The 20,297-nt window shown below is 41.8% G+C and overlaps 1 protein-coding gene across 1 annotated transcript in view; it reads left to right on the forward strand.

The window, feature by feature from the left end:
- Window positions 1-20,297, forward strand: part of STAB1 (stabilin 1) — a 1,127,460-nt gene that overhangs the window by 484,696 nt on the left and 622,467 nt on the right. Inside the window, exon 26 of the mRNA XM_053721023.1 lies at window positions 19,709-19,804. Coding sequence (XP_053576998.1) covers window positions 19,709-19,804 — 96 coding nt within the window. The remainder of the gene's footprint in view (window positions 1-19,708; window positions 19,805-20,297) is intronic.

Genomic DNA, 20,297 nt, shown 5'->3' on the forward strand with positions numbered 1-20,297 from the left:
AAGATGGGAGTAATACATCCAGTTCCAATAAGAGAACAAGGAATGGGATTTTATTCCAATCTGTTCGTAGTTCCCAAAAAAGAGGGAACATTCAGACCAATTTTGGATTTGAAGATCCTAAACAAATTTCTCAGGGTACCATCGTTCAAAATGGAAACTATTCGAACGATCCTACCCACCATCCAGGAAAGTCAATTTATGACTACCGTGGATTTAAAGGATGCGTACCTACATATTCCTATCCACAAGGAACATCATCAGTTCCTAAGGTTCGCTTTTCTGGACAAGCATTACCAGTTTGTGGCACTTCCATTCGGATTAGCCACTGCTCCAAGGATTTTCACAAAGGTACTAGGGTCCCTTCTAGCGGTTCTAAGACCAAGGGGCATTGCAGTAGTACCTTACTTGGACGACATCCTAATACAAGCGTCGTCCCTGTCAAAAGCAAAGGCTCATACGGACATCGTCCTAGCCTTTCTCAGATCTCACGGATGGAAGGTGAACAAAGAAAAAAGTTCTCTGTCCCCGTCGACAAGAGTTCCCTTCTTGGGAACAATAATAGATTCCTTAGAAATGAGGATTTTTCTGACAGAGGTCAGAAAATCAAAACTTCTAAGCTCTTGTCAAGTACTTCATTCTGTTCCTCGTCCTTCCATAGCGCAGTAATAGGATTGATGGTTGCAACAATGGACATAGTTCCTTTTGCACGAATTCATCTAAGACCATTACAACTGTGCATGCTCAAACAGTGGAATGGGGATTATACAGACTTTTCTCTGATGATTCAAGTAGATCAAAAGACCAGAGATTCACTCCGTTGGTGGCTGACCCTGGACAATCTGTCCCAGGGAATGAGCTTCCGCAGACCAGAGTGGGTCATTGTCACGACCGACGCCAGTCTAGTGGGCTGGGGCGCGGTCTGGGAATCCCTGAAAGCTCAGGGTCTATGGTCTCGGGAAGAGTCTTTTCTCCCGATAAACATTCTGGAACTGAGAGCGATATTCAATGCTCTCAGAGCTTGGCCTCAACTTGCAAAGGCCAAATTCATAAGGTTCCAATCAGACAACATGACGACCGTTGCATATATCAATCATCAGGGGGGAACAAGGAGTTCCCTGGCGATGAAAGAAGTGACCAAAATAATTCAATGGGCAGAGGATCACTCCTGCCACTTGTCTGCGATCCACATCCCAGGAGTGGAAAATTGGGAAGCGGATTTTCTGAGTCGTCAGACATTCCATCCGGGGGAGTGGGAACTCCATCCGGAAATCTTTGCCCAAATAACTCAATTATGGGGCATTCCAGACATGGATCTGATGTCGTCTCGTCAGAACTTCAAGGTTCCTTGCTACGGGTCCAGATCCAGAGATCCCAAGGCGACCCTAGTAGATGCACTAGTAGCACCTTGGACCTTCAACCTAGCTTATGTATTCCCACCGTTTCCTCTCATTCCCAGGCTGGTAGCCAGGATCAATCAGAAGAGGGCCTCGGTGATCTTGATAGCTCCTGCGTGGCCACGCAGGACTTGGTATGCAGACCTGGTGAATATGTCATCGGCTTCACCATGGAAGCTACCTTTGAGACAGGACCTTCTTGTTCAGGGTCCTTTCGAACATCCGAATCTGGTTTCCCTCCAACTGACGGCTTGGAGATTGAATGCTTGATTTTATCAAAGCGTGGGTTTTCAGATTCTGTAATAGATACTCTGATTCAGGCTAGAAAGCCTGTAACTAGAAAAAATTTACCATAAAATATGGAAAAAATATATCTGTTGGTGTGAATCCAAAGGATTTCCATGGAACAAGATAAAAATTCCTAAGATTCTATCCTTTCTACAAGAAGGTTTGGAGAAAGGATTATCTGCAAGTTCTCTAAAGGGACAGATCTCTGCTTTATCTGTTTTACTGCACAAAAGACTGGCAGCTGTGCCAGATGTTCAAGCATTTGTTCAGGCTCTGGTTAGGATCAAGCCTGTTTACAGACCTCTGACTCCTCCCTGGAGTCTAAATCTAGTTCTTTCAGTTCTTCAAGGGGTTCCGTTTGAACCTTTACATTCCATAGATATTAAGTTACTATCTTGGAAAGTTTTGTTTTTGGTTGCTATTTCTTCTGCTAGAAGAGTTTCAGAGTTATCTGCTCTGCAGTGTTCTCCGCCCTATCTGGTGTTCCATGCAGATAAGGTGGTTTTGCGTACTAAGCCTGGTTTTCTTCCTAAAGTTGTTTCTAACAAAAATATTAACCAGGAGATAGTTGTACCTTCTTTGTGTCCGAATCCAGTTTCAAAGAAGGAACGTTTGTTACACAATTTGGACGTAGTCCGTGCTCTAAAATTCTATTTAGAGGCTACTAAGGATTTCAGACAAACATCCTCCTTGTTTGTTGTTTATTCTGGTAAAAGGAGAGGTCAAAAAGCGACTTCTACCTCTCTTTCCTTTTGGCTTAAGAGCATCATCCGATTGGCTTATGAGACTGCCGGACGGCAGCCTCCTGAAAGAATCACAGCTCACTCCACTAGGGCTGTGGCTTCCACATGGGCCTTCAAGAACGAGGCTTCTGTTGACCAGATATGTAAGGCAGCGACTTGGTCTTCACTGCACACTTTTGCCAAATTTTACAAATTTGATACTTTTGCTTCTTCGGAGGCTATTTTTGGGAGAAAGGTTTTGCAAGCCGTGGTGCCTTCCATTTAGGTGACCTGATTTGCTCCCTCCCTTCATCCGTGTCCTAAAGCTTTGGTATTGGTTCCCACAAGTAAGGATGACGCCGTGGACCGGACACACCGATGTTGGAGAAAACAGAATTTATGCTTACCTGATAAATTACTTTCTCCAACGGTGTGTCCGGTCCACGGCCCGCCCTGGTTTTCTAATCAGGTCTGATGAATTATTTTCTCTAACTACAGTCACCACGGTACCATATGGTTTCTCCTATGTATATTTCCTCCTGTCCGTCGGTCGAATGACTGGGGTGGGCGGAGCCTAGGAGGGACTATATGGCCAGCTTTGCTGGGACTCTTTGCCATTTCCTGTTGGGGAAGAGAATATCCCACAAGTAAGGATGACGCCGTGGACCGGACACACCGTTGGAGAAAGTAATTTATCAGGTAAGCATAAATTCTGTTATATATATATATGCAGCCAGCTAGAACCTAGGTTCTCTGCTGCTCCTGAACTTGCCTAGATAAACCTTTCAGCAAAGGATAACAAGAGAAGGAATCAAATTAGATAATAGAACTAAATCGGAAAGTTGTTTAAAATTTTATTCTGAATCATGAAAGAGAAGCAGGGTGAAAATGCCAAGCTAAAGGAAACATAGCTTATTAAAACCATTAGAAAACAGGCAGATATATGCATATAAAATGGAGGTTGTGAAAGGAGAAATATTTATCTTACATTTTAAGATGACATCATATATATATTTTTAATAACGCAAAATAAGTACAATGCAGAATTTCAATATGCAAAATTAAAGAGCTTTAGTACTAGCAGAGTAACTGTTATAGAACTGTTCAGAGCACTGGTGCTTTTTGTTAGTTGATTTTACAGTGGGAGAACCGTGCAGTAAATCTAGGGGAAGCAGAATGCTGGTTATACACTGAAGCTTCAAGTCACACTGGGGGAGGGAGATTAGCTTTTAAAAATATGTTAGTGATTTACATTTATACAGCTCACACAGTGCACACAGGGTCAGGGATTTCTCACTCACTTGTATTTGCAGCCAGCTAGCCCCTTTGTATCGCTGTAGTCTTACATAACCATTAAACAGATCTGACCCCCTCACCTAACCCCCGCACATGGCTTGTGTAGTAAAAACAAACAGTGGAGTCACAAGGCTCTAAAACTGTTAATGAAAAGCCTCCTGGATCCTCCGGTGCAGCCATTATCTATTTTTTTACTCTACATCAGCCAGCCTCCCTCACAGCATGCTGCCTGTGTTTGTGACATTGCCTGCCTGTTAGTATGACAACAGAGCAGTGTCATAGTGCAAACAGTGTGCAGATAACGTTCCTCCCAGTCCCTTTTACCACTGACACAGCCACAAAACCAGACCCAGCTGGCCTGGTGCACCCAACCAGGGAAAATATATACTCTATGGCAGTTCCTCCTGCAGGAGCCATATCATAGGCAGAGTTCAAGCTCCTCCAGACTAAGGAAGTAGCCCGGCTTTGGGCTGTGCAGTATACAGGCATAGATCAAAGTTTTAAAATCAAAAAAGTTAGAACACACCTGTGCAAAGCAGTTGCCTGTCCTGCCTACCTTACTCCTGCTTTAAAACACTAGCTAGTTAGCACTCTCTCCTCTAGACCACGCACCAGGCACCATCATAAAAATGAAATAAGTTCTGTACTGTACCTTAGTAATCCAGTTGGGTCACAGAAGGATGGTGTATCTGCTGCTATTGTTAGGGCTGCAGGATTTGCCTGTCCTCTGTCTGCTGCTTCGCAACCAGTCCCCACCAACACATGGCACGTGTCCCCATGCTGGCTGAACATCAATTGTCATTGCTCATTTCTTCCTCACAGCACACTGTGCCCACTCGCAGTCACCTCAAAGAGAGTGGGTGGAGGCGGAGCTGGACTCTGGAGCTGACTGATCATCACGTGATCAGTGATGGCGTATCCAAACCACCTCACTGGCTCACTAGCACAGGCTGAACTGTGCGATTAAGCCAGTATAGGGATGGGGTGGAGAGTGGGAGTGGTCTGCATGAAAATATACAGGCAGCTAATGAGACAGGCATGTAGGCTCTACCGCACGTGCGGTTAAATTAAAAAAAAAACAGTGGAATTGTGGAAACATTAAAAAAATATAATTTAACAACAAAAAACAGTTTTGCTTTAACTTTTTTGGGGTATAAATTAAATATAATTTTTCCAATAGGGGGGCTATTGGAAAAATTATATTTTCTTCAGAATTTTTTTCTTCTTCTCTTCTTCTGAATGGGGGTTCACGTGCGAATGTGAACAAATGGAGAAGCCTCCACTGGTTATCCATACACCCAATAAATTCAAGGTATTATCATACAAACGTTTTTGAACGCTTTGTTTAAGCCTTTTATTTAGGCACATATATGATTGTGTATAAGCGACTTAACTTCTCACAATGTACAAGCTATCTATGGTACTGTAAAGGTATATTATAATCAGTAAAGTTATCATTTGTTCAAAGTATGTATGCTGACCACTAAACCTCTCTATGTATTTGAGAACTTAAATATGGATAATGATGTATAAGCACATACTATTGACATTATAATGGGAACCAGATGCATCTCATATTGCAGTTTAGAGTATATCCAATTGCAAATTAACCAGCTATAGACCTTGTGTGCTGGGTACTGCAGAGTTAATTTGAAGCTATTAATATCAAACGGTTAGCAACTCACTCCACCATTATAACTATATCACACTACGGGAGGTACCTAAGTTTTTAAATATGCTCTTGAATCAGCTATGTAGCTGAATAATGTTTTCTAATAACCTATGAGTGCTATTAGTGTAATTCTTTCAAGAGTTGGTCCTTGACCCATTGGGTCGTCCAATCACCGGCTCTTAATAAACCTGATAATATAACCTTTCACATAGATAAATAAAGACAGAGACTTGAAATTGTGGTATAAAAATCTGGCCACAATCAATAATAAATAACATTTATATATACCCACAGTTAAGAAACAGCTTAAACTTTTTTGCAAATCAACCAACCTTCAGTTTTTGTGCTAGCCCCAATATAATTTAATCTTTAAACTTTCAAGATTAACAACTTTATTTGACCAGGTCGTCCTTAAATTCCAGCTGGACATAGCAAGAAGCTAAGTCCGTTACATCTTTTGATCTTCTACTCAGCTCCAAGGGACACCATGCCCAAGTAGCTAATTACCCAGCTCTCCCACCCCTTGGGAAGGCTACCAAAAACCCCGCTTTTTGCCATGGTCTGAAAATTATTGATGACTAGCACCCCCCAATGCTGTGACAAACATAAAATAAAAAAACTCAGGGAGGGAGGGAGGGAGGGAGGGAGGGAGGGAAAAGTGAGACCTTACTATTGTCCCACAGTTCTGTGCACACAAACTTTTCTCTATTGGTGCCAAAAAAAACCATACCCCTTTCTTACCTCCTCCTACTTGACCCGCCAATTCCACAGTAACAGCCTCGCTTCTCCCAATATGTCAAGGGGCCCCTCCTACTAAGTGCCTCCGTTTGCGGGGCACATACATGACACATTTAGTCGTCCAATCACCGGCTCTTAAAAAAACCTGATAATATAACCTTTCACATAGATGAATAAAGACAGAACTTGAAATTGTGGTATAAAAAGCTGGCCACAGCCTGTTTATTAAATAACACATAATAATAAATAACATTTATAAATAACAACAAGAAAAGAAGAGAGGCGCCGTATGTGTGAATCAATCAACAACTGTAGAAAAGCACAAGGATAGTACAGGGTACTCACATTCTTTGAAGGCACTCCAATGTGCCAATAGATGCAGGCTGGTTTTCAACAGCAGACCAGCTAGCTGATACAGGCAGTTACTGGATTCCCAGGAGAGGCTGTGCCCCAAGGAAGCGTAGAATAATGTACTCAGCAGAGAGAATATATAATTAAAAATATGTTTTAACATAAAGATAAAAACAATATTAAAAACAACAACTCATGCTGTTATGTGCACAAACAAGTCATACAACGCGTTTCGCGGTTAACTCCGTTTCATCAGGCATGTACTGTGATACAAAATCAACCCTTAAATAAGGCTACGCTACCTACACCCAAAGGTAATGGACCCCCCCCACACACAACAAACAAGCCAATCACTTAGCCCTTTGCCTGGTTAGTAATTAAGTTGTAACACCTGAATTCCTGGTACTAGGTGTCTATTTGACGAGTATGTGTACTAATGTTTATATATATATATATATATATATATATATATATATATATATGTGTGTGTGTGTGTTCTCAATGTGTGAATTGTTATATAAATGTCTCTTTCAAGTGTAAACAACACTATACTTAAGCTCTATTTACTGTACACTTCAATTGGCTATACAAACTTTGACCCTGACATAAGCTAAAAACTACACAGACTAAATGACATTGCACAAAAATATCAGGGCTAATCATTCTGGCAACATTTGTGCGTAATCCTATAAATTGTGAATCGTGTGCTGATATGATCATGTTTAAGATAACTTGAATAGCAAACGTATTGTCAAAAAACACGCTGTCATATTGTGAAGTCGGATGCTGATCGATTGCGATTTTGATTGGCTAGTGTGCGTCGTTAAGACCACCAATGAGAAGTTTTGTTGACTATCCACACCTACCTATGTCCTACGTGGAAGTAAGGGACACACCCTCAATTAGAGATAGTCCAATCTGTGATATGTGTGGTAGGATAGTCTAACTACGTTACTGATGACTATAACGGCTGATGGGCTCGGAAAATTTCTCAATAGTATTCACGCACATGATAACAAATGCGACGTCAGCTGATTGATTGCTGCCTTTCACCCACGAACTCCTGTTCATTCATCATATTCATATTTCTCTTGATCACCATAAAATCTTAAAGGACTGTCATTGAGACGGGTGATTATACCAAAAGAACTTTTTATCTTGGCTGATTGTTTGGCTTGGGTATTAAAGAGACACTATCGCTCTCGAGAGGTTGCCTATACACTGAGCCCTGTATTTAGCGCCCCTATAGGGTCATAACCCTTTTTTGTTTTATTTATAAATAACCACTGTTAAGAAACAGCCTTAACTTTTTGCAAATCAACCAACCTTCAGTTTTTGTGCTAGCTCCAATGTAATTTAATCTTTAAACTTTCAAGATTTATAACTTTATTTGACCAGGCCATCCTTAAATTCAAACAGGAGATAGCAAGGAGCTAAGTCCGTTACTTCTTTTGATCTTCTACTCAGCTCCAAGGGAACCCCTGGTTTTTGCCATGGTCTGAAAATTATTGATGACTAGCACACCCGCCACAAAACTGGGAGCACAAATTCTGCCAGTTCCGCCACCCTTCACAGCAATAATTTTAGTTTCTCCTGAATATTTAGAAAGAAGAGCGCAGCCGAAATGAATTAAAATGCACACCATCAACCAAATAAAACTCACGGTTCCCAACATCTTCCAAATCATCATGATAAACCACCTCACCCCCTAGTCTCTTCAGAAAGCGATAATGGTCCCAGGCTGCCTGCCAGATCAAACATGGAACTATATTGGACCACACAATCAACTATTTGGGAAATAAAACCTTCAACCTCGCACAATCCTTCTTAATCCGCCTCACAAGCTCCTTCTGAGGCAAAAATCCCAGATCATGGGACCAGCAGCATGAACAACCAGAGGATTTGGAGAGGGAAAAAGTCTCACATTATCCACCACAGTAAACAAAAGCTGGTCCCAACGAAGGCCCCGTATTCCAAACCAATGAAACAAAGCCTTGTCTTTGCTAAAAACCAAGCTGTACGCCATTCTCTTCGCCCAGTAAACAAAAAAGTGGCCCAACACCCGAACATGAATTGGATCTGGAAAAGAGCAGAGAAACACTTAAACCATTTCTATTAAACCTGCAACTGTGGATGAACATAGGAACGAAAACAATTAGACCGCCATCTCCCAACACCCCTGATGACATCCTCACTCAGACCCAATGTCGCAGCTTCCGTGGCTGCCCCAATCCAAAATGAGTGAGTACTGAATTCTCTAGGATCCAAACCCAAATTCACAAGGGCCCTCCCCAAAACCGCCCTAAACTGAAACTGAGAAAGAGCCCTGCCATTGTCATGCACCAGCAATGAACCCCCCATGAAAGGCCTATGTCTCAGAAACCTTCTCAGTGCAAGGCACAGGCATATATCCATCCCTGTAGGGAACAACAACATGGATGCACCTCTACCCAACTGATCCGTCTTGGATTTTTTGCAAGAAGATGGACACCTGTGTGCCTGTAACCACTACATCGGATAAACCCAAACAAGCATGAGCTCCCTGCTATCTACTCCACTCTGAAATGCGAAAAGCACAGAAAAAGGCTAAAGCAAAAGCCGTCCGAAAAAGCACCACTTTGTATGGTGATGTACACACCACTCCCAACACATCCCATAATTTAGTCAATAAGTAAAAAGAAACCAGGTGACCGCTGTCGCCCTTACACCTGTTCTTCTTGAGCCCTATAACAATCTGACGAACACAAAAGGATTTTGTAAGGTCGACTACATTAATCAACTTGAAACGGAATGACAGGGCGGCCATATGTTTGTCTACTGACGAGGGAGACAGGTTTCCAAGCTTCCTTCCTTATCCAATCCAGCAGCACCCTCTGGCAAGCTGGGTCTCCCTCTACAATCCTTTGATTTAAAAGCAATTCCTCCCAGGCTGACCAAACCTTAGAATAGGCTTTCCACAAACTCGGGGCCAAGAAAGATCTTACCAGATTGGCAAGTCCTCCGTAACAAGGGTCCACAATGCTTCCGGGACATCCTTCCCCATGCTGTCTGCCAGCGGAGACAGGTCTTGAAAATGCCTCCACTGTAAACCAGAAAGCGCTTCGGCAATTGAGTTTTGCACTCCTGGTAAATGTTGGGCCCTAACCAACACATTCAATCTCATACATTGCAGAACAAAACTCTCAACAAACGGATTACTGGAGGGGAAGAGGAGCGTAAACAATTAATAGCCGATACCACTCCCAAGTTATCAGTGGAGAACAAGACTGACCTATCCTGCAAATCAGAACTCCACACAAAAGGCACACCAGAATTGGAAAGAGCTCCAAAAAACACCACATTTTTAACCAAATCACTTTCCTTCCAAGCCTCGGGCCATTCCGAAGCACACCACTCATTTCCAAAAATAGCACCGAAACCCTTGCTCCCAGCAGCATCTGTAACCAGACCCAGCTCACCAGCAGATGCACGCGGGGCCTGAATTAAAGCAGACCATTAAAACTTTCAAGAAAAACATTCCACACTCCCAGGTCCTTCTTAATTGGGACCAGTCAGCCTGATAAAATGATGAGGCAATCAAATGCCCGCAGTAGCGAGGGAGAGCCTTCATCAAAAAAACCCTACCCACCGGAATGATCCTGCAGTCAAAATTTTATTTTCCAAGTAAAGACTGCATCTCAACCAATTTTACCTTCGATACGGAGAGAAAATTTACTATAACTCAAATAAAATCCTCCACTTTGTCCTCCGGGAGTCTGCATTCCATGCTGTCCAAATCTATGGTAATACCCAAGAAACTTTAAGACCGTAACTGGACCTTAAGACTTCTCAAACGCTATTGGTACTCCAAAATCCTTGGCCCTGCGATAAAACTTATCTTTCAACATTTTGCATGCCGTCCTGCCCGAAGGGCCCACAAACAAAAAGTAGTCCAAGTAATGGACAACAGATGACAGACCTGATAGTTCTTTGACGACCCACTCCAAGAAGGTGCTAAAGCTCTCGAATAGCGAACAAGAGAACACCCCATCGGGAGGCAGAGGTCAACAAAGAAGCAACCCTTGAAACAACAACCTAATAACCTATGTGAAATCGGGTGGACTGGTATTAACCGGAAGCCCGCCTCAATGTCCACCTTTGTCAATAAAGCGCGTCTCCCGGCCGACCATACCAAATCAATTACATTATGGAAAGAAGTATATTTTACCGAAACCAATTCGGGAGGAATACCGTCGTTGACTGAATTCCCCTTTAGATACTATAAATTATGGATAAGCCAGAATTTTCACGGCTCCTGTTTCCGGACCACACCCAAAGGAGATATCCGTAAACCAGAGAAAGGCAAAGAATGAAAAGAACCAGCCATTATGCCCAATCCTACCTCTTTCATAAGTTTCTCCCAAACACTTGCTCACATTCTTTGACTCGTTATATTGTTATCCTTTGCAGAAAGGTTTATCTAGGACTGCTCTGCTGATTGGTGGCTGCATATACCTTCCGATTGTCATTGACTCACCCATGTGTTTACTTAAAATATAGTAGTGTATTGATGCTCATTCAACACATTATACCAAGAGACTGAAGCACATTTGAGAATAGAAGATAATTGCACACCGGGTTAAAAATGTATGTGAAATAAAAAAAAAATTCTGGTTTCATGTCCTTTTAAGAGTTACATTAGAAATATATGCTCACAGGATTATATTTAAAGATCAACAATGTGGAAGCCATACATGACACGATACTGAGCATTTACATTAAGAAAAAATATCAGGACATAACATCAAGAATAAGTAGATATCTCATATATTTATCATATGATAAAGGTCAATGCTTATTGATTATGTTATTCAAATACAAAAGTGCATCTTTAGGAATTATATATGTAGAAAATTCAATACAACACATTAATTATTTTGTAAATTGAAAATATCGTTGACAAACATATTAAATAAGATGGAGTATGTGACGGATACCCCCGACTGGGTAGCTCCACCAAAAGGGGTCCTGCTTTCTCCCTGCTGACTGCAGCTATGTAGCTGGCAAGTGACCACAGCCTGTAGCCACCCCTGATGCCTGACAGCACCAGTACTCAGGGTCCCACCCTGTGGCAGACTCCAGCTACCAGACCAGGTAGCTCTGCCAGAGTGTCCTTCCTCTGCCTGGAACAGGCTGCTATGTAGCCCAGGAAAAGTGATTTTAGCTGGGGCCAACCCAAATAACTAGACAAGACTAGCCTTCAGGTTAGACAGGAACTGATTTTATTGTAAAACATACACTCCTTTTATACACAGAGCTCATCTTGATAACACAAAGGACAATCCCACAATTTTCCCGCCATTCCCGCCCCTCCAGCACTTCCAGGCTTAAAGCTCTCAGTCCCCAGATTTCACAGTCCAAAAATCAGCATGATTTGTTACTGGGGACTGGAGTTACAGTCCGTTGAAGTTATGGGGTTAGGGGTGTCCAAAACCCCCGGTTCCCAAAGGAGCTCCCCTCCAGCAATTCCCCCACCCCTTGTACTCCCCAGGGGCTACTAATCCCCAAAAGAGCGGAGTTCTGGGGCACATGGTTGCTGGAGCTACCTAGGTTAAAGTTAGCGGGTGTTCTGCTGTCCTGTGGCCGACCGGGAGTTCCAGGAGCCTGGTCAGCCTGAGAGGGGTTAGGCGGGTGTCCGTTGTGAGGCGGCCGACCGGGAGTTCCAGGAGCCCGTCCAGCCTAGCCGGGTTTTCCTGGTCATACCCCATCTCTTCTCTGAAGACAAAACAAGCCAAAACAAAGCAAACAAACAGCTTCCAGAGATGGTGTTGCTCTGAGGAGCCCAAAACCACTGAAAAACAACAGGGGTGAGGTTGTAGGGGGGTGGGGGGTAGCCTTAGCCATCTGGTATCCGTGACAGAGTATATTCATGGATTTGCACTTGCCTCAAAATTTATTCAGCATGAAAAACATATTGCCTTCATTTGTTTCTTCAACGAGACAGCCATCAAAAGATATTTTTGTGTTCTTTATCAGCTATGGTTCAACAATATACATGATTAACCCAATCAATAATCCAAGAAAGTTGTGGTTTTAAACTTGTGTTCTCATTCACAAACGTGGGTTACGTGGAAATTAAAATATAGCGGGAGAACGTAATCCAATCAGACGGATTTAACACCTTCACATGTGACGTCTTAAGCAACATGGCACATCACGAGATTGCGTAAAAAGGTCATCCAATCAAAGGACAGATTTTACAGCTTTGCATGTGACGTCTTAATCAACATGGCGCACCCGAGATTGCGTAAAAACCTCATCCAACTTTGCATGTCAATAAGAAACGTATTTATATTTTAAAAACTAGTATGTTATATATGTTATCTATGAAGTGTGTTTGTTTCATGTATTGCACAGCTTCACATAATGTCACGCTAGATAACGTAATACTGAGGCCAGTCCCTAGCGGACTTCAAATTGCCCCAAAAAAACTCCAACCCCCCAACCGAGGGTATAATTAAACCAAACTCAAAACGGTGAAGCAAAGCGGCTGCCTTTTCCCAACAACCCCTTTTATTGGTGTAGCGATCTAACCAATGATCCATTCTTTCAACCCTGACTGGGGACATCCCCCTTTTTCAAGTAAATCGGACTTCCCAGGGCCTTTTCCTTTTTTAAAACCCTTGGCAAATGAATGGTTGCCTCCACAACCTGAACATTCGTGCCTAAATTTGCAGGTATTGCCCCATTTGCATTGACCCTCATTAAATGCAAAACAGAAACCCTTACAGCCTGCTGCCGGTGAACTGGCTCTAGCTGATCTGCTGGCCGCGGACCGAAAGGGCTGTGAAGCCCTCAAAGGAGTCATTACTTTCAACCATAGACCCATGTCACGGTCATCCCATTTTATGTCGGGCTTGATGGCGAGACGTTGATGAAAAAGGCTTCTCATATGTCCACCAAGCCATACCACCATCCATCTGTCGAGGAGTTGTGATCTCGTCGATGTAACAAAACAACGGAGCCCCTTGTTCCGAAAATCTATCCACCATCACACTGGCGTATATAACAAATGCCTAGAACCAGTTGGTAAAGATTCGAGGAAACTTCTGGTACCTCTTTTTGCGCTCATCCTCCTCTTTCTTACTAGCCTCCTTCTTAGCATCATCAGGTACCTCAAAGGTCTGCTCCAAAGGCAGCAAGGAAAACAGCTCTATATATTCCCTTTTATAGATTTTTTCCCCTTGACTCCTTAGTGTAGCCCCAACGGACCTATAGAGCAGAGGCATGACCTTGACATAGCGTTATCCGATATCCTGATCTTGGGAACGATGCCCGTAAAAACTCTTGACCCCACTTGTGTACTATTCTGACAGGTAGGGGTAACACTCACATCAAGTACGCCACCCCCCGGAAAGACCACCGGAGCTCCCGCCTGGGAAACCGGTGGTGTGGAAGCTGACACAGGTGCCCATGCACAAGCCACTGTGGGTTGAGGTGCCTCATAAGACACGGAGGCCTCAATCTTCCTTAACAGATCCCTTAAACTTTCTAATAAATTAACAGAAACTCTATTGCCCCCCGACCCATCATTCATACCGCCTAAAACACCTTCAGACATCGACCGGTGGGTCATATCACCTGCCACTGCTGCCACGTCCTGTAGGCTTGTCTGCGAATGCACTGCTCCCACAGATGCTGAAGGTCCGCCGTCAGAACGGGGACTACCCCGAGGAACCTGTAAAACATTGGGACGATTATCCCCACGGAAAGTACGGTGTCCCCTTAGGGCTGGCTCCAGAGCCTGTACTGGCAAAATATCACACACCAAACCCTTCGCTCTCTTTGGGCCAGGTGTATTCAAATCTAAAGGCATTTCCTGGATCCCCTCACTTCCCCTAATGGCTCCCTTGCCCAAACTGGCCCTATTGGCCGTAAAATGATTGCCTGCAAAATACATTCTATCCAGACTACCGCCCATAGGCCTAGTAGCTGCCCTTGTCCCTGCACCAGAACTTATTCTGCCCCTAGACATTTTCCACAACCACCTACCGCTACCATGGAGTGGTGGGCCTCGCCCGGTACCGGGCCATCCCCAGGTTCTAGTCGAATAGACTCCATCCAGAAGTCCACCAAGGGGAAGGAGTCCTCCTCTCCGCCATCAATAGGACACATCTCACTTTGCTGCTCCAAAGATGCGTCCCCAGGGGCTACCACCGAACCTGCTAGAGGAAAATCAACGTTAGTGCCAGACAAAACAGTGTTAGAAATATGGTCCCCAAAAACAACATTTTCATGATGATGTGCCTGACTAAACCTGCCTATAGATAAACCCAACCTCACTCTGGGTTCTTATACTCCTGGGGAAGGAGGAACCATCTCCTTACCATCTGAGGAGCTAGGGAAGTTCTCAATTAAAACAGGATCCAAATAGATACTAGGAGCACTCCTCCCACGTGATCCCCTCCCCACAGCACCTCTCTTTTTTGCCCTAGAGGACCACATCCACCGAACTCTGTCCCCAGACCCACCAGCTCTAGAACCCCCTTTACCACTGGAAAGGGCAGGAGCATGGCGAACCTTATTCAGCCCTTTATGGCCAGTCCTGCTACTGAAACATGCACAGAGCCTCTAGTGGCCTCAGAGGCCACAGGGTTTGCCCTAACATCATCCACCTCCCTAGACACTGGCCATGAATCAATGATCATGAAATCCACCTCCATTTGATCTAACCTAGCTCCAGGGGGGCCTAACTGCCTAACTGGATCCTCAACTAAAATAGGGAAATCATGCCTCCTGCTAGCAGAGGCCAGTATCACCTCCTCAGGCCCAAATAGACTGTGTGACTGCTCCGGTAACTCCCTCTCACCTGCTACCCCTGCATGGGCTGAGTGGACCTCAGTCGTCACCTCAAGGGGCTGCCTCTCCTCCCTCTGCTTGCCTGCCTCCTTAGCTCTCACCGCTGTAGCCAATGCCTTCTTAGCCTTGCCTCTCCTATTTCTGCTGGGACTACTTCTACGGCACCCCCGCCATGTGCTGCTCCGAACTGAGCCGTTCCAGAGGACGGAAGTGCCACGTAAGTCAGGACTGCTGTACCTCACTGCGTGGGTCCATTTCTCCTCCCAGTATAGCCGACAGTTGATCATGCACCGAATCAGGGCCCTTGTCTCCGGCCACCAACCACAGCCTGCTCACCAAGTCCTCCAAATCCATGAGGGAAGCGTGCAATGAAACCAGATTCCGGAATTTTCGGTGGAAAAGTGAGACCTAACTATCATCCCACTGTTCTGCACACAATCTTTTCTCTAAAGCCGCCAAAAACGCCTTACCGATTCCTTACTTCCTCCTACTGGACCCGCCTATTCCCCAGTAACAGCCTCGCTCCTCCCAATAGGTCAAGGGGACCCTCCGACTAAGTGCCTCTGTTTACGGGGACATACATTCCCTCTTTTAAATACTTTGTATTAATAATCCCCTTTATTAACTCTACATACATAGAGTACTACAGATAAGGGATAAAAAGGTTTATGACAGAACAAGTAGTGCCATTGGTTTTCTTTCTCTTTCAGTCATTATCAGAAAGCATTGACACATTTTAAGGAACTGTAACACCCATATAGAGTACTTTCACAATTATCCTATAATGACATAAGGACGCTTTATTAGTTTAAGAGATATGTTGATGAGGAATGATTTGGAACCTATTAATACTTATATCACTAAAATGAATGTAGGATGTCTTCCATTTCTTGGGTGCTCAAATTTTTACTCCATTATTATATTGGAGTCAATTTATCTATGTGGCAACCTGACCACATTCGCTGTGTTTAATATGCTTGCTGTACATCACTGACACAAAGCTCCATTCGACATCCTGATTTATCAAATAACTGTCAAACTCATACGTGTCAAGTGGGATGCAAAGAGCATCGTACCGTTGACAAATATGAAGCATTGATGACGTGGATTTCACTGTTTATCAAATAATCTACCCAGATGTGTGTATGATCCTCATCACATGACTCATGTTTTCATAGAGTTTTTACTCTGTATCCCATTTTACTTACAGCATTTCTTTCTTGTCCATTAATAAGAACAGTTTAGGTAATATTTAATTGGTTATTTGTTGTGTCCTTGAAATAGCTATTTTATACAACAACAAACAATAAATCTTAGATAAATTTACATTTTTATATATATATTGAAAATGTAAAGATATTAACACCTTAGTGACCAGACCATTTTTCCATTTTCTTACCGTTAAGGACCAGGGCTGTTTTTACATTTCTGCAGTGTTTGTGTTTAGCTGTAATTTTCCTCTTACTCATTTACTGTACCCACACATTATATACAGTTTTTCGCCATTAAATGAACTTTCTAAATATACAATTATTTTCATCATATCTTATAATTTACTATAATTTTTTTTTATAAAATATGATGAAAAAATAAAAAACAAAACATTTTTTCTACCTTTGACCCCCAAAATCTGTTACGCATCTACAACCACCAAAAAACACCCATGCTAAATAGTTTCTAAATTTTGTCCTGAGTTTTACATGTTGCACTTTGCTATTTCCAAACCATGTTTTTTCAAAATTAGCGATAGTTACATTGTAACACTGATATCTGTCAGGAATCCCTGAATAACCCTTCACATGCGTATATATATACAGGTGGCCCTCGTTTTACAACGGTTCAATTTACACCGTTTCAGAATAACAACCTTTTTTTCCAGTCATGTGACTGCTATTGAAAAGCATTGAGTAGCAGTGCATTTATTAAAATAGCCAGTAGGTGGAGCTGTCCGCTTGTGTTGCAGCAAAGCCAAGCAAGCTGAAATTAATCAGTTTAACCAGACCTGCGCTATCGAGCAGATTTCAAAGGAACAAGATCTTGTCTATAAATCAGTCCAGATTAGAATGCATAGATAGAACTGTTTGCAGAAAAATGCAAGTGAAGTCTGTGTTGTGTGATTATTTTATTAGGTTTATAATGCTGTTTAGCAAATGTTTTTGTTCATTTAACTTAGTTTAATTATATATTCTGTGTTGTGTGATTATTTTATTAGGTTTATAATGCTGTTTAGCATTTATAGTCTTCATTTCAAAGCTTTAAAAATAATGTATTAGGTGTTACTTATGACAATTTTGAGAGGGGCCTGGAACCTATCTCCCTCACTTCCCATTGACTTACATTATAAACTGGGTTTCAATTTACAACAGTTTCGATTTACACCCATTCCTTTTGGAACCTAACCCTGGCGTAAACTGAGGGCTACCTGTATATATATTTTTTAGTTGACAACCCAAAGTATTGATCTAGGCCCATTTTGGTATATTTCATGCCACCATTTCACCGCCAAATGTAATCAAATAAAAAAAAATTGTTAACTTTTAACCAATGAAATTATTTACAAATGCACAAATGGTTGTAAATTCTTCTCTGGTATCTCCTTTGTTCACCACACTTGTATTATACCCAGCAGTGAAGGGTTAATAAGGTAGCTTGTAGGGCTTATTTTAGCTTAAGTGTAGAGATCAGCCTCCCACCTGACACATCCCACCCCCTGATCCCTCCCTGAACCCTTTTAAACAGCTATCTTCCTTCCCACACACCCCAATGGTCACCCCCATCTTAAAGGGACACTGAACCCAATTTTTTTCTTTCATGATTCAGATAGAGCATGCAAATTTAAGCAACTTTCTAATTTACTCCTATTATCAATTTTTATTCGTTCTCTAGCTTTCTTTATTTGAAAAAGAAGGCATCTAAGCTATTTTTTTTGGTTCAGAACCATGGAAAGCACTTGTTTATTAGTGGGTGAATTTATCCACCAATCAGCAAGAACAACAGTGTGTTCACCAAAAATGGGCCAGCATCTAAACTTACATTTCAAATAAAGATACCAAGAGAATGAAGAAAATGTTACAATAGGAGTAAATTAGAAAGTTGCTTAAAATTGCATGCTCTATCTGAATCACGAAAGAAAAAATTTGGGTTCAATGTCCCTTTAAGTACTGGCAGAAAGTCTGCCAATATGAAAATACATTTTTAAAAAATATATATTTTTATTTTTGTATATATATTTTCTGCAGTGTAGGATCCCCCCTTACCCCCAAACCTCCCTGATCCCCCCCCCAAACAGCTATCTAACTCTCCCCACTCTACCTATTTGACGCCATCTTAGGTACTGGCAGCTGTCTGCCAGTACCCAGTTTGCTGCAAATTAGGCTTTTTTTTTTTTAAATAAATAAATATTTTTTCTGTAGTGTAGCTGCCCCCCTCATTACCCTCCCCCTCCCAGATCCCTTTCCCAACACTTATCCCCCTCTCCCTCCTTCCCACTCACTAAATTTTTTACGTAGTGTAGTGCTCCCACCTGCTCCTGCCCCTCTTCCGCCCCTTTCACATTGTTAATTTTGGCGTATGAATTTTGTGCTAAATTTGACACAGAATTACATAGTTGAAGCTTTGCTGAATTGACCACAATATGTGAGCACCTTAACCAACAAAAATCTAACATTATTTATTAGGACATAATAGCCCCCACCTCTAGTCATTTTATCTAAGAAGACCATAACCAGAGCTAGTTAAGATGGCAAAAAATTGATCATGTAGATGTACCTAGAAGAGGAGGTAATAGGGAATTAATATTAAATAGAGAACAACATTCTGGATACATAAATTGGAGGCCCTACAACCTAAAGAATTAAATAAGGAACTAGATGTTATAGTATTTTTGTAATATAGCTTTCACGTTTTTTGTGGTATTTCTTAGTATAGTTGGGTAGGTATTATTGGATAAGATTAAAAATATAAGTAAACCACATAAAGTTAGGAAACATTGGAGCCTCTAGGTGGCACTGTTTTAGATTTTTGGAAGGGATGTTAGGAAACAATTAAATTAAGAGTTTCTAAGGAGGGTAATTATGTAAAATAATATAATCAGACAGGTTTGTTCAACGTCATGTTGTGCCTCGGTGATGTAGTAAAGGAGATTCTGGATTCTTTTGTGTAATTCTACTGGATTATAAAGGAAACTCATCATTTTCACAATCAATAGCAGTTGCAATATTGTTAGTGTAGAATAGTTCTATATATTATAATGTTCCCACTAAAAATAGGTGAAAGCCCTTTAAATAAAAAAAACATTTATAGGGTTACAATCCACTTCAACTTAAACATTTAAGTAAAACATTTGTTTTGAGATTTCTTACAATATTATTTTAAATAAGTGATTAACATGTCTAATATTTTCCTAATAGAATGACTGCACATGTAAAAGAGGATATGCTGGGGATGGGTATTTCTGTGACATGGTGGATCTGTGCCTGGAAAACAATGGCGGCTGTCATGATATGGTAAGTAACAGTAATAGAAAAAGGCTTAAAGAGATACTAAACCCAATTTTTTTCTTTCATGATTTGGATAGAACAAGCAACTTTCTAATTTACTTCTATTATCAATGTTTATGAACCAAAAATGGGCCGACTCGTAAACTTTCATTCCTGCTGTTTCAAATAAAGATGCTAAGAGAACGAAGAGAAATTAATAATAGGAGTAAATTCGAAAGTTGCTTAAAATTGCATGCTCTATCTGAATCACGAAAGAAAAACATTGGGTTTAGTATGTATCCCTTTAACCCCTTAAGGACCAGACCATTTTTCAATTTTCTTACCCTTAAAGGGACATGAAACCCCCCAAAAAATGTCATGATTCAGATAGAGAATACAATTTTAAACAACTTTCTAAATTACTTATATTTTCTAATTTGTTTAATTTTCTTGGTATTATTTGTTGAAGGAGTAGCAATGTACTGCTGGTTTCTAACTGAACACATAAGTGAGCCAATGA

This window comes from Bombina bombina, chromosome 7 (genome assembly GCF_027579735.1).
Source record: "Bombina bombina isolate aBomBom1 chromosome 7, aBomBom1.pri, whole genome shotgun sequence".
Taxonomy (NCBI): Eukaryota; Metazoa; Chordata; class Amphibia; order Anura; family Bombinatoridae; genus Bombina; species Bombina bombina.